We start from the raw sequence: 15,804 nt of genomic DNA, 5'->3' as shown, positions 1-15,804 counted from the left end.
GAACTTAATCCGTTCCGGAAGTCCGTTCTTTAACCAAAACCGTTCTTAAACCGAGGCACGCTTTTCCTAATGAGGCCTCCCGCTGCTGGTGCCCTTCCACCATTCAGATTCCATTCTTAGACCGAGGTAAAGTTCTCAAACTGGGACACTATTTCCAGTTTTGCAGAGTTCATAAACTGAATTGTTCTTAATCCGGACTGTTCTTAAATTGAGGTAGCACTGTATAGTGTTTTTGCCGGACTGGAATGTATCCTTGAACTCTCATAATGATCCCTGCTTGCCCAAACAGAGCATGGGGGCAGGTGAATGCATTCAGAAACAAGTCTGCTGTACAAAGATAAACTTTATATTCATTGCTCTGCCTACTTTTGCCTCTGTTCCTGTCCACAACTAGCCTGTGGTCCCCAGAAGATTTCTCAGAAGGTAATGTAGCTCCTAGGCAGAAAAAGGTTCCCTATCTGTGACTAAGTGTGAAGTGTCTCTTAGAAGATCTTCTCAAGTTTCATGTGTAAATCTTATATTCCAACACCTTGTCAGCAAAATCCATTGCTGGCATTCTTCTAAACTCCTGATAAGACAACCCAACCTTCTCTGCTGGGTTTCTGTCTGATGTCAGATCAATCATACAAGATATGTATTGCAATGTATGCTATCTATCAAAATCTTGTGCAAATGATTAATGCAAATAAACTTTTTTCCCAGCCCAAAGACATTGCTAATTTTTGGGAACTAGGTGGTGGAACTTCATTGTTGGACTTGATTCCCATACCAATAACTACAGCTAACATAAGGTAATGAATTTGGTAATTTCATAATTAATCTCCGCTATCTTTCTATGACAGCTCAGTTCTTCCATTGAACTTCAAACTTCAACCTTATTCATTTACAAATGTTTATTACTCTTCCTCATAGTCATTTGTGGCCTCTAGATTTTTGTCCTGCACGTGTGGGACCTGGAATTGTATACATGGCGTATAGTCAATACAGGTTCCACTGGCAAACAGTAGTCAGTCGTACCTTCATCTGAGTCAGTTTTTCAGTTTCACTACTTTGTCATTCATTGTGGCTGGAGATCTGTGCCCACTTACTGGAAGTGAACTGAATGGAACTTACTTCTGAGTTGACATGTATAGGATTGTGCTTCCAGTTGCTTTTTGAAATTTATACCCTCTACTATCTATAGAACTACATTCTATAGTGTGGTGTGATGGTTAGAACGCTGAGCTGGGACCTGGAAAACCAGGATTTAAATCCCCACTCAACTACGAAGCTCACCAGGGGACCTGGAGCCAGTTTCTATCTCTCTGCCTTACCTACCTTACATGATGGTTCTGAGGATAGCTAAGATGGGGGAACCATATTTGCTGCCTTAAGCTCTTTGGAGGAAAGGTGGGGTATAAATGTAGCAATAACATTTTTTAAAAAATAAAGTTGGTTTATTAAAAGAAAGATACCTGCCTCAGAAAGTAGCTCCATTTAAGGAAAAAGAGAAAGACATTTTTCAAAACACCAGCTATGAGAAAATACAGGAAATATTACTGTTGTAGGAGACTAGCTTGTCTCCCAGCAGCTGTAAGCTTTATTCATTACACTTGCATCTATTCTTGCAAATATCCCAGAGCAACATTTTAGGTTTCCAACAACACTTGAGATACAAAGGAGAGATAGGGACTGGCCGAAGACCAGCATTCATTGCACATAATTGCTTAATGTAGATTTAAAACTAGCTTTCCTTTCAACCCAAACAAACCACCTAACCAATAAATTTTGTATTGCCTCTCAACAGAAGTCAATGTGCTGGTTGGCTTTCTTCTGCTCTCAACGGAGCATTTAGTGGGAAAAGGCTATATACTATTGTGGAAAAGGCCCTGGTCCTCTCTTCTCAGTGTAGTTACACTTGAGGGAAGATATTAAATTGATTTCTTTGTGCATAACTGTGAAAAATCAAAGTGATTTTCATGTGGATGGGTAAGATAGTTACCTTTTTTTTTTTTTACAGCTGCTGCAGATGAATTACAATTAAAATCAACATTAGGATGTTGGTGTGGGGAGAAGCGGACCACTTTTTGGTCTAAAGAATTTGAAATTATGAACTCAGGCTAGCCAGATGCTTTGGTCTGCAGTTCAAAGTTTCATGCAGGCTAGCGCTCCTATTTTCCCTGTTTCTTTCAATTTTTAAGAGGCTGGTTGAGGCTGGTTCATCTCTTAACTAAAAGTGTCACCTTGGATATTTGCCTTTTTTAGATGTGCCACTAACCCATGGTGTAGCACTACATCAACAATCGGAAGCAAGTGTCAGGTGTGCATGCTTCTCCACCCCAACACAGTTTCATTTTTGAACTAACCACAGTTTGTTGTTGTATATTTATTAATTTGTCCATTCAGTTTTTATCCTACTCTTACTCCTCAAGGAGCCCAGGGCTTAACTGTGTGAACTGCAAATAACTGGTTAGTTTAAACTATGATTTGTTGAAACAAGCAAGCATCAGCGCTTGTTTCCTTTTTACTTGTCAAGTTCCTAACTCCTTAGCTCCAGCGATGCTGCTCCATCTAATTCTCCCAAACAGTTCACTCAGCCCGTAGTAACCAGGTTTATAAATTCAGCTAATAAAATATCATGACAAAGAATTTATAGTAGAGTACAAATCATTTTCCGGGCATGGCAAACATTGTTTCCATATTTAATGTCATTTGCTTCGGTTTTGTGGGTTGGGATGTTTGTTTTTTGCTCCTCTAAACTGCTGTTTAGATGCCATTGTATGAGATACTTCTTGTGTAAAGAATATTTTAGGTGCCTTTAAAAATGTTAGGCTGTCTTTCTGTTCTTTTTGTAGGACATTTGCTATCGTTCTTGTCCTGGATCTTTCAAAGCCAAATGAACTGTGGCCAACCATGGAGAGCCTTTTACAAGCCACTAGGAAGCATGTAGACAGAGTTATAACAAAACTGGGACAAACAAATCCTAAAGCAGCTACTGAAATTAAACAGAGAATATGGAACAATTTGCCAAAGGATCATCCAGTAAGAACTAGTATTTTCTCCAGATGTCACAGGCTCATACACAGTTAAAGATAATCGCTTTGAGAATCATAAACAATTCCTTTAGATTTTTATGCATGACTGAAAATCCATTTGATGTAGAAGAACTTGTTCAGTGGAAAATTATAGCAATTTAATGAAAATTCAGTAGGGGCAGAAACAAGGAAAAAAGGTTTCTTATATATTCTTGTTAGACATCTAATGTGATTGTTATGGCATGTTACAACAATCAAAAGAAACAGTTTTACAGACGCAGTTTGATATTGATTTTATAATCTCCTTTTGAAATGAAGGTGAAAACTAGAATGTACAGAAGTTATCTGGCAAAGCAACTCACTGAAGCTACAGATTTGAGGAAAGGGTGTAGTTATAGCAGCCTTCAGCACGACTCTATACTTTGCATTTATTCAAGTGTCTATCACAGACTCAGTGCCTTTTGATAATGTGACAACTAATTAAATTATAAAATTTCAGGGATGTTAACATAAGCCCTTGAAATTCAATTGCTAATGTGCTCTCTTGAAGAAAGTAAAATAGATTGCCAAAGATGCAATTGAAAAGGTGCCTGGCATCATGCATTCATCTTGTACAAATGTTGTGTGTATGCGGTGTCTAAACAACGTATATATATATATATTCTATAGTGCACAATTCGAGGATGTAAAAATAATACTATAAAGTAGCTATTAATGTGAGCAATAAATGAACATGAATAAAAGACCCAATAGACTTAAATTTGCTTCCTTTATGACTTTCAGTAGCCCAGTTCATCTTTTAAAAAACGGGCGTATTTTTCTCCCTTGCTTCACCTATCGCACTGATGCCAACTCACACTCCTGAATGGAAGGAGTCACAGCCCACCTCCCACCTTTGTCTTTTCTGAAGCTGCTATGTGCATGTGAGAATTATAGAATCGTAGAATTGTAGAGTTGGAAGGGACCCTGAAAGTCATCTAGTCCAGCCCCTTGCAATGCAGGAATTTCAACTAGATCATACATGACGGACGGCCACCCAACAAGAAGAAACCCCTTCCAAGACCCCTGCTCAAATTTCATCCATTGCAGCTTCTGTAGATGCAGAATTTTCATGTGCATCTTAGTTGAGCTTATATTGGAGGAGAACAAGAAAGAAGATTTCTTCCTGCCTCTGGTGAAGCAAATACTAGCTGCTCTGCTTGTCTTGAGCTTAAGCATATGTAAGGAGCGGAAACTTCAGGGATTCGTTCCCTAGGCATGCCTCTTTCCATAAGAAAGTGCTAGCATGGAAAGCCATTTGTAAAGTCAATGTGCTCTTGTCACATTGGGGTTTGGTGTACCCATCTAAGTAGGGGTGAGGCACCTTCACAGGTTGGACTGAGTTAGATGGAAAGGAATTTGAATTCTTCCTACTTAAGACATTGGTGAGTTACTTGCAGTTACTTCCATTATAAATTATTGGCTGTGCAGTCTTAAATTCTCCTTATTCCTAAAGATTATGCAACAATGAAGCCCATGTGTGAACTATTTTGAAGCCATCTCAGCATGTTCTTATCTGAAAAAAGGGATTGTAAAAAAAATGTTATATAAGTATTGCCACTTTCTTAACAGGACCGTGAACTGATTGATCCGTTTCCAATTCCACTAGTTATAATCGGGAGCAAATATGATATGTTTCATGTAAGTAATAACTGTGTTACAATTCTCCCCCTCTGTTGTATTGTGGTAGCCTAGGACACTTTTTTATTGATGCTCTTTCTCTCCAAAATCAGAAAAGTAATATGAACAAAATGGCAATTACAGCCATATGTAATTGCCATCTGTGTCATTCATCCTCCAGAAACAATAATAAAATATTTATAATAATGAAGAAAATAAGACAAAATATGAATAACATATACTAGCAATACACAGTGGTACCTCTGGTTACGTACTTAATTCATTCTGGAGGTCCGTTCTTAACCTGAAACTTCTTAACCTGAAGCACCACTTTAGCTAATGAGGCTTCCCGCTGCTGCCACTCTGCCGCTGCGCGATTTCTGTTCTTATCCTGAAGCAAAGTTCTTAACCCAAGGCACTATTTCTGGGTTAGCGGAGTCTGTAACCTGAAGCATCTGTAACCTGAAGCATATGTAATCCGAGGTACCACTGTACCAACTGTGAAATATACCAACAGCTCCAATTCTAGCATCCCTTGGTAGGGCTGAGAAACACTCATGTGACTCTGCCGGTTGGAATAGAGTTAGACAATGGGTCTGACTCTGTATAAAGCAACTTCCTGTGTTCCTGTATATTTCCCCTTTTTTTATGTTGACCTTCAGGCCTTATTCTCTCCTTTAGCACATGGCCTTTAGGTTATTTTGTAGAGTTATCTTTGAAGATGAACAGCCTCTTCATATGCAGCGGTGGCGTTTCTGACAGACACTATTCATTTTTAGCTGAATCTTAAGATTGCCTTCCCAGCAAATGTAATAATAATAATAATAATAATAATAATAATAATAATTATTATTATTATTATTATTATTATTTTATTTATACCCCGCCCTCCCCAGCCAAGACTGGGCTCAGGGCGGCTAACACCAGGTAAAAACAATTGATTAAAATACAACTTAAAAACAAGATTTAGTACAACATTAAAATGCAGCCTCATTTCAGTAGGAACTCAAATCAAAAACATTTTGGGGATGAAAACTTTGAAGGCCTACTATCCAGACTGGTCCAGAAAAAAGCCAGGGAAGTCCCCAAATAGGAGTTCCATCACTTACCCATTAACTGGAAGTATAAATGTGTCTGAGATGACCTCCTCTCCCCAGAACAGAACTGACCATTAAAGACAGCTGTCAATGGATATTAGCCACAATGGCTATACTCTACCTGCATTGCCAGAGGCAGGATGCCCTTGAATACCAGTTCCTGGGAATCACTGGTGGGGAGAGTGCTTTCAGGCTTTCCAAAGGCATCTGATTGGCCGCACAGAGAACTGGATGCTAGAATAGATGGACCATTTCCCTGATGCAGCAGGGACTTCCCAAGAAGATGTCATGTGTGGTGCCCTTTAATCTGGTCCCTACCTTGCTTGATCTAAACTTAGTACTGTCCTCGTGTCCTTTTTCTCTCATACTCCTCCCTCAACTGGATCAACGTGTGCACACTTGATCAGTAGAAAACACTTTGCTGTGCCTGTCTCTTCACAAGTGCTGATGATTTATCATCAGATGCGGCAGTGCTGGTTCTTTCAGAGTCTGCTTTTAATTCATTTCTCATCCTTTTTGTTTTTATAACCACAACACCAAACTGCAGTCTTATCTTTCCTGCACTGTTTGAGCACATGCAGGCAGGACATGTGTTTGGGGAAAGATCCATCCTTGGTCCCCTAGGTGGCAGCATAGTGCATTCTAGGCAAGTCACCTGTCATTGATGCATAATTCCTTATAGCGCCAGCCTAGGTTTCTTTGTTTGCTTCCTTTATTAAGCAGCCAGTGTTATTGGTTGCTTTTGAATGGAGTGTAAATGACATTTCCCCAAGATTGTTAAGCTGCATTCCTCTAAAGTAGAATAAATAAGCCCTTGTGAGGCAAAGCAAAAATGTGTGTCTTTGGGAAATATATGCATATACTATTGAAGTGCTTTGATCTTCCCTGGTCATCCTCTTGCTGTGCTCATCTAAGCTATTGTTTAGCTTAGCAGGTCATCCAAACTGAACTTGTGCTTTAGCTCTCTTTGGACAAGCCTCAAGCTGTAAGTGAGCTGAGCCACAGGCCTAGTACAATAACAGAATGACCTGCGAGGAGCAAAGTGGTCAAAGTTTACTCTCTGGAAGCCCACACATTTACTTGTTGGCAAATGTTGACTTAGTGTTACACACAAAGGAGGGCAATGTTATGTCGCATTGTGAAAAACTGTAAAATTATTCATTAGATTTTTTCCACCCCAACCCCCCTCTTTTTTTAAAGGAATTTGATTCGGAGATGAAAAAAATAATATACAAGACGCTTCGCTTTGTTTCTCATTATTATGGAGCATCTTTAGTGGTATGTATATTATTGTATTTCATGGGCACAACCCTGCCAAAGTCAAGCCCTTTCAACTCTTATTCATTTCCCAAACAAACAAAGAAATTAAAATAAAATAACCCAATGTGTGGGTTAGTCTTACCATGACCTGATGACTGTTGGCTTGTGATGGCACAGAGGTGATCTTTTTCACTAGTAGCACTGGTATTGTGGAATGCACTCCCTACTGAGATATGAGAAGCCTCATCTGTATTGGCATTCTGCTGGCTTTTGAAGACACACAGCCATTCCTTTAATCTCTTGACCTGAGTCTCCTGTTTTAATTGCTGTTGTTTAATTATGTTTTACTACATATTTTATTTATGGACATTTATATGTTAATGTTGGGATTGTTATATTGTGTGTTTTAATTGTGTGTTTTCAGTAGCCATGTATTATAACAGCGTTGTGCAATAGTTTTATTATTATTATTATTATTATTATTATTATTATTTGGGGGCATTAAGTTTTAGCTGTTTCAGGACACTGAAACAGCTAAATCTTAAACATAACAGTCCTATGATGAATTTTGAGTGACTTGGGAGTAGTATTTTCCTGTGTTTACTAGGAGGAGCGTAACACAAGTTTTATGCTTTGTTCACAGTTCACCAGCAAATCTGAAGCTCTGCTCCTGAAAACACGTACTCTCATTAACCATTTAGCATTTGGCTTTGATAGGAGGTAGGCTAAACAATTTCCTACTATTGGCAAGCTCTCCCAAAACCTTCTATTGGCTGGATACTGGCAATTTGTAAAAAAAAAAAGGGGGGGGGAATCTGTCAGCTTTTCTGTTTCATACAGGATTCTTGCTCATAGATCTATATAAAGGCTGATGAAACAGTTTCAGGAAAAGAGGCTAACTTATGTGAAGGACACACCAATAGCTCAGTGATAGAACTTGCATATCCAAGTCTCTCAGTTTAGTTCATAGCATCTCCAGGTAAATGATCTCAGATGACAGGGCTTGAAAAGGCCCTGCTGAAATGTTGGAGATCTGCTTATAGAGTAGACTCAGGCCCAGACTACACAGAATGTTGATTGCGTGGTTTGTCCTCGAGTACACAGTATTTCTTTCAAAAACATCAGGTGAGCGGTGGGTCCAGACTGGGCCTTTGGCACTGGCGAATTTAGCACATTTCCCCCTCCCTCCTCCAGTCCTGATCTGAATTTGGACCTCCATGCCTGTAAGGGTGGGTGAGAGGAGCTCCCATTCAATCCCAGTTGTCAGAAGGACTGCTGCTGAGAGAAAAATAAAAATTGGAGCTTTATAGAAAAAGCTAGGAGGGGAAATGGATCCGTCAAAGCTTCCATCAGCAGAAATTAAACTTTTGCTGTCCATCAATTCTATTGATTTGAATGGGACGCAGTTGTAACTGGGGGGGGGGGTACTGACTTTTCTTAAAAAAAAAAAGAAAAGAAACAAAAACAGTCAATACAAAATAAATCATAAATTAAAACAGTATGTTCTTTGCATACATCTAAGGAGCAAGGAAGGGGAGACAGCTGGTGGTCTGGACCAACTCAGTTCTCATTCAAGCAAATACATGTGTTTAAGGACATAGTTGTAACTTGCCTTTCTTGGAGTGTGCTTTTTGTCCGTTTTAGTAAATCCTGGTAACTGATCTATATTCATTTTGTTCCGGTCATGTTTTTTAAGCAAATCCATGTCAGTAGATCAGAACAAGCCACTCTTTATCCCAGCAGGAATGGACTCTCTTAGTCAAATAGGTGGGTGGTTTTCTTATCTATTTATTGTGCATGTAGCTTTTACTGTTAAGAGAATACAAGGCTGAAGTGGACAAAAATGAACAATGGATTCTGAAATGTCTACAAAATGTATTTGTGTATGATGATTACTAAAGAAAAATGATCAGAAAGTTTTAAGAAGGTACAGCAATGTTTAACAACAATGCTATACATATTTATTGAAAAGTAAGCCCTGCTAAATTTGGTGGGACTTACTCCCAGGAAAGTGTGTAAAGTACACAAAGGATTGCAGCCCTAGTATAACAGCTTCAATGTTGAAAGCTAGTGCTTATCTTCAGGAACCTGTTTCTTACATATTTGTATAACAACCTTCATGTAGGACAATTTTGTTAAATTATTGAGGGGAATGCATTCAGACAAGTAGCTTGTTTGCCATTTGAATGATGGAGTGACCATTGTTACAATTCTTACAATAACTAGGTCCTCCTCCTGCTTCCAATAGTGATATTGGAAAGCTGCATGCACAGACACCTATGGATCTATGGAAAAAGGTGTTTGAGAAGGCATTTCCACCAAAGGTGTGTATACCTTTTTGTTCTTTGATGTTCTTATTAACCTTATTTCTTTTCACAATATTTGTTAATTCTTGTGGCTGCACGGTTGTGCCCAAGCCAGATTATTTAGAAGTAAAGTAATTTCATTGGGACTTCTAGTTATGGAAGAATTGAAACTTTAAGCTTGGTACTGGCTTTGCTTTTTGTGCACAGCTGTTTTCATTTCCTAATTCATTGATCAAGATTTAAACCTTGAACCAGGGGTTCCTAGTTTAGATGTAACAGGAACCTGTGGCTTAACCCCCACACCCAAGTGTTCAGCTGTGGCACACAAGAGGACTCAGTGTCTGGGTGCAATGCTCATTCTCACTCTAATAAACTATGCTTTATGTGACCTGAACTGTTATATATGAACTGGGACACTATTTCACAGAGAACATAGACGCAAAGTCACTTCACGTGATCTTTGTAGGTTTATTCTTGTCGTGGCGAAATAAATGCAAGCTGATACTGATGGGAACTAGGCTGTTTCATACAGTTGTCTTCGAAACATGTGGACCTGCTGGAGGGGTTCACAGTGTAGCCAGGATCACTTGGAGGTGCCTGTTACATGAACTAGCTTCATCGCACAGAGGATTGAGTATTTTGCAAGGTGTGTTTAGCCCCCATAAGGAGAAACAGTGTATATATGTAGCACACCCATGCCATCCCAGCTTGGTTGCAGTCATGCAACTGGTCCTTCATTACACATATTGAAGAGGGAGGTATACAAACAAGCCTCTGCAGTTCGTACAGGTTGATGCCTTAAACGTATTTATGGCAGAGATGCAAGCTCTAGGGATATTTCAAGACACACCTGGGGGAAAGAATGAGACTGCATTTTACTCTTTCACCTGCACTTGTTTCAGAATGTCGGAGTTTTCAAAGAAGTAAAGGACCCAGCTCAAGATCCACAGTATGGTGAATATGAAGTCGATGCTATGCGCGCTCAGAAGAACCAGGTATGCTACAGCAGTCGTTCATGTCGCTCATTAAAGAAAATCTCACTGGTATTTCTCAGGCACTGTACGTATGCCCAGACGTATGTACCTTTGAACATTCATTTATAGCTGCAAGTCTCATTTTAACCATAAAGTTTGCTCAGGTGGCCTTGGACACATCATCATCTCTCGGCCTTAGCTGATATTATTGAAGGTTATTCTATAAATAATTCAGATAATTTTTTTAAACAATCTGCTTCTATAGCAAAGTAAGCCACACTGATGGCAGTTGCAGACGTGGAAGAACTTTGAGTGTTACCTCCAGGGTTAACCTCCAGGGCAGTTTTCCAAGTTACATTTTCTAAAGGTGAAAGGTAGCTTTGCAAAATGCCACAGCATAGTTCTTAAACTAAAGTAACCCCATATTTTCTCTGGAAGTTTCATAACACTCCAGCTAAGGTTACTCAAGTTTAGTTGAACATGTCAGTGACCATGCCTACAAACCTGAGCCAGTAATTATCTAGTTGATTTCACAGTTTTATAGTATAGTATAATCTACAGTAAAATAGACAAACTCTAGACTACTTCCAGTATTGGAAAATTTGTTTAGGCTGACAGGTTTATTCCAGGGCATTAATTTAGAGTTACCTCAGCAAGAATTTCCATTTTAAGTCATGGTGCAAAATTAATCTCAGTTGAAATTATTTCTTGCAGATTACAAGTAGTATATAATTAATGACTAATGTAGTCCTCAGACATTCTATTGAATTGATTTAATGTGTCACCCAAAATAGAATGTTCAGTTTAATTGCTTGCTACATACATTTTTTGCTTTACATTCATACTAAGGTTATGATTATGGATGGTATTTTTATTAAGTAAAATAGGCTACTAGAAAAAGTTGATTAAATAATATTGAAAATTAATATTTTCCCAGGTGTTTCCTAGTTTCAGTGCTCTTTTATTTTATAAAGATTTTAATCTGTATTGATGCCATTGGAAGTTGCTGTAGCTTTTGTTGTTGGTACTATTATGGAGAAAAAATGGTAATAGACAAGTTTCTGTAAAAAGAAAATTATCTGCAGTTATTTCCCTAAAATTTCCATCTTGGAGTTCAGTTATTATAAGATTATTATAACATTTGAACTGCCCTTTATGAAAACATTTTGGGATTTTTGTATTTCATTTGATCTTAAAAGCTGCGAGATAACCCTGTATATATCTGTAAGAAAACAATTCCCTGGCTACATTCAGTTTTTAAATGCATTAGGATTTCCCATAATTATATGAAAATTGAGAGTGAAATGGCCCTTATCTCAAGAAGTAAGTATTAAATGCTTCAGAAAGCTAATCTTTTTTTCCTTCCTTTTTGTACTCCTTTGTTCCATACATAAACCATTTATATAGAGAGGAGCATTTATGTTAAAGTTATAGCGTCAAACATAATGCTTTGTGTTTCTGTTTCTTGAAGGTATTCATGCATGGTAGCTTTTTATTCCAATTGAAAAGTAGACTTTTGTGCATTTCTTCCTGATCATTTTGTGTTGCTCTTTGGACTCAGAATGTCTATCTGTAGAGTTTAATATAATTCTCATAGTGCTACTGACATTAGGGACCACACACCTGCAAACAGTAACCAGACTCGCATTTCTTAGCAAGCTTTCTTAACAGCAGCACATAAAAGAAACGGTCCCGTTCCCCCTACCGCACCCCCTGCCGGGCATCCATTGATCCATTAGTGCTTATTTGGACCTCTCTCTTTTTTTGGCAGTGATCTGCATCAGCCATATAGCCTATTTCATCTAGACGTTAGAAATACATCATTGCTATAATATACCAAAGGCCCCGATCAGGATGCTTCTCTGTCTTTCTCGTGATTTTCTCTGGCCTAACAGTTTGCTCACTGTACAGTGACAGTTGTTCAGATGCTTAAAGGCCATTTAATAGTGCTTTTGAAATTTTAAAAACCTGAGCAACCTAAGCAGCAATTAACCTAGCCCCCTTCCAGCACCCCCAGCACAACCGAATACTGTAAAGAAGCATTAACCTGTCCTTCCCCCAGTACTCCTGATACAAGTAAAATCGTGATGTTGGATGCATCCGGATCATTGGGGAGGGCAGGCTTTAACCGTTTCTCCTCATCACTCCAGATGCAACTAAAATGAGGCTGCAACTCCAGATGCAACTAAAACCGTTTCTCCTCATCACAGCCACAAAAAAGATGAAAGCACACAACTAACAACAATGTATTGATAAGTTAACAATTAAGTAGGACGAAACATCATTACAATTGCAAGGTGTGAATGAACCAATGAATATATGGATTGAATGACTGGAACTACTAGTCAGATGCACAAGAAGAATTAGAAATGAGCACAATGCATTTCAGAAATTATATTTATTTAATAAATCCATATGGCACTTCTTTTAAATTATACTATGCCACGGCAGCTTACAACTTATAAGAACAATTCAGAACCATATAAAATATCAAGCATTCACTACTGCTAAAGACGCTACAGTCAGCTAGCAAGCCCAATAAAAAATGAGGCCTCTGCCAAGTTGTGCAAAATTACAAAAAGAATACGGATGTTGATGTAAGCTAACTAAAAATGAAGTTAGGTGCGACGAAAAGGCCATGATTGTGACAACAATTTTCACTTTTTATTCTGATGCCATACAACACGGCCCACACTGATCAAAATGTTTTCCAAAATTATAAAAGAAATAGAAGTTTGATCTGCCAGAAACATAAACTATGTGGTTTTTGTAAGTGGTGGTGGTGGTAAGTATCTGCTATCTATCTATTCACACAAAGAAAATGTTGTGTCCTAATTCAGCAAGGGCAAAGCAACTGTGAAAGAAGACTTGTGGAGATTTCTGGATACGTGAACCAAATGGTGTTGGGCAGAAGAAAAACCCACCTCGACATCTGTGCTAGTGCTCCTGTTAGCACTGCAAGAGTGCTCAGCACCATCAGCTCTGCCAAATCCACTTTGGACAGGAAAAACTGAGTCCCAACACTTTCCCCAACCATTAAAGAGTGATGCATACTGCTACGCCTATAGGAAAGATACTTGCGGCAGCATGCAAAGCATCCCTGCGGCACAGGGGGTACTCTAGACTGTGCTCATAATCTAGCAGGTCACATAAAGGGGTCCAATTTTTAACAGGTTTCAGTCAGGTGCCTTTGGAAGGTCCCAAGCAACATATGGAAGCAAAGACTGGTTGGTTCGTCCCTGGAATATATGGTGTTCATAGCTACATGCATTTGAAGATAGAGCTCCCATTTAGCAAACACTTGTGTTGTTGGTCACTTGGGAGATCTGCACCCCTAGGCTGCACTTGGGGGAGCAAATGAACATCATTTCTTAGTTTAGTAGCAGCTGGATAATTGCTCTTTGAAACCACAAGTAGTAGATAATGAAAAGTGAAATGATATGGGTGCAATTAGAATAATGGACTTCAGTAATTTCGCGGTGGATCTCAGTATTAGAATGGCACATACAGCATGACATAAAAAGATAAACTGCCATTTGTTTAGTGTTATGAAAGGCATACATGAGAGCTGCTTTAATCATGGCTAATTCGCTGTGTGCCACAATCTGGATTTCTTTTACAACTCATTCATAATTAAGATATATAGATACCGCTGATACATTCCATGCAGTTTAGACCCCGCTGGGTGTTTGGGCTTATCTTGCATACACTGTTTCTAAAATGCCATATTTTATGTCTTTCATTTTATTTTTATGCATACCGATTTATATGCAATGATGATAGTAATGATAGCAGAGACTGGATGAGATCTAAAATTTGCAATATATTGCAGAATAATACTTAATGTTCTCACATTAAAATTGAACATGCAGTTCCTTATATCATGGGGGATATTATTATTTATTACATTTATTAGAAGCTTTTTTTTCCAAAAATGAAACTCAAAACTAACTTACAAAAAACTATACATTAAAAACTGTTTCAATATATGTTTCCATTTTAGGAACTAGAACAGTACAAAAGAAATGCCTCTAAAACCTGGAAAGAAATGGAGTTTGATTCTTGACTGAGAAGTATGTCTCAACCAGATTTGAAGCTGCATTTCATACATTTGAGTCATTATGTTTTGTACACTTGTAAAATGCGTAAAACCCCCTGATAAATTCTTAATTATAATTATGGTCATTGTTATTTATGATCAGTATAGTAGATTGTGCCAGAATCACTTCTCTTAGTTAAACTCAGTAAGAGATGACTCAGATGTTGCAAAACGTTTGAAGAAGAAAAGCAGACACATTCTGTGTCATTTAACATCAGATAACTGGTTTGTGAAAAGTTCAAAGGACATTCTGAACATTAATCTTAACAGCAGGTCGATGCCCTGATCCTCAGTTTCACCTTTGCTGCAGCATATTAAAGTCAGCGTGAGATTGTGAGATTTTTTCCCCTCCAGTTAAGACACAATTCTTCTGTATTTTGCCAGCATAATATGATAAAAGTTGCATTTCTACTTAGACTATTGGATGATTTGGGCTGTTGGACTATAGGTTTTAACCATTACAAATTCTTTATGAATTTTTTGTTTGCTTGTTTGAATTGAAGTATTCAGCAAAACTATATGATCTTAAACAGGAAAATGCAAAGGAAATTTCTATTTTTGTATGACTTTTGTAAATTGCTATTTTGAACCTTTTAAACATTACCACAAATTAATGCAGTTGGTCATTTTAAAAATAAAGATGTTATACAAAAGAATCCCCCCCACCCGAAATAATTTGCTCAAACACAATTTGGAGAGGAAAAGAATCAGTCCGGGGTGGGGGGTGGGAACAGAAATAACTGCACCAGTCAGCTGTTCGGACAGAACTGGGTTTGGGGTGGAAAAACTAAATCCTCCTGAATACCTAAGAGGCAATATATGACTGTTGCTTTTCTTTAAGAGGGTGCGGTTCATGCAGCCCTGGCAGTTGAATTTGCAAGAGATACAGCTGGATTAGCTGCTTTTGTTTATCATAATATTAGCACCAAAGAACTAAAAGTAAATAACGGGGAATGGTTTAGATTTCATAGTTCACGCTGTACTTTCACACATTGCAAGAGTGAAATAGCATATAGACCATTTAGTGTCACGTCTATTTCCTGGCAATAATTTGATCTCTTATTTTAAAACTGATAATTGCTAGAATTATGGCTGCTGGGACAAAGGCATATAATATTAAAAAGTCTGATGTGAATCGGGATGCTGCACCGGGAAACATCATTTCAATGACCTGAGCCCCTTGGGAGAATGGACAGGGAGCCCCAGCCGCAGTGGAATCATTGAAGTGACCTACCAAAAGAAAGGTTTTCAGATTACAGTGTTGGTTTGAAGATTCTAAAAGGAGACGTTTACATTCTCAGAAAGCTTGACCACTTGGTTAGGGGCCAGTGGCTACAGCTATGGCAAGATTTAAATCCATCCCACCCCTTCTCAAGGTGATTTGTCCCATTGGCC

General features: G+C 38.4%; 2 protein-coding genes across 3 annotated transcripts in view; one reads left to right on the top strand and one right to left on the bottom strand.

Annotated features, from left to right (window-relative positions):
- Window positions 1–15,804, top strand: part of DYNC2LI1 (dynein cytoplasmic 2 light intermediate chain 1) — a 58,583-nt gene that overhangs the window by 5,957 nt on the left and 36,822 nt on the right. The window contains exons 5-12 of the mRNA XM_079969113.1: window positions 703–791; window positions 2,835–3,021; window positions 4,626–4,694; window positions 6,971–7,048; window positions 7,674–7,750; window positions 8,727–8,797; window positions 9,257–9,354; window positions 10,239–10,331. Of these exons, the coding sequence (XP_079825239.1) occupies window positions 703–791; window positions 2,835–3,021; window positions 4,626–4,694; window positions 6,971–7,048; window positions 7,674–7,750; window positions 8,727–8,797; window positions 9,257–9,354; window positions 10,239–10,331 (762 nt within the window). The remainder of the gene's footprint in view (window positions 1–702; window positions 792–2,834; window positions 3,022–4,625; window positions 4,695–6,970; window positions 7,049–7,673; window positions 7,751–8,726; window positions 8,798–9,256; window positions 9,355–10,238; window positions 10,332–15,804) is intronic.
- Window positions 14,372–15,804, bottom strand: part of ABCG5 (ATP binding cassette subfamily G member 5) — a 231,802-nt gene continuing 230,369 nt past the window's right edge. For both annotated transcript variants that reach the window (XM_079968681.1, XM_079968680.1), the window contains one exon: window positions 14,372–15,639. In XM_079968681.1, coding sequence (XP_079824807.1) covers window positions 15,443–15,639 — 197 coding nt within the window. In that variant the 3' untranslated portion in view covers window positions 14,372–15,442. The remainder of the gene's footprint in view (window positions 15,640–15,804) is intronic.

The sequence above is a fragment of the Podarcis cretensis genome, assembly GCF_951804945.1.
Source record: "Podarcis cretensis genome assembly, chromosome: 3".
In the NCBI taxonomy this organism is placed as follows: domain Eukaryota; kingdom Metazoa; phylum Chordata; class Lepidosauria; order Squamata; family Lacertidae; genus Podarcis; species Podarcis cretensis.
The sequence above is the reverse complement of the archived record's forward strand: the minus strand, read 5'-3'. Positions and strand labels throughout refer to the sequence as shown.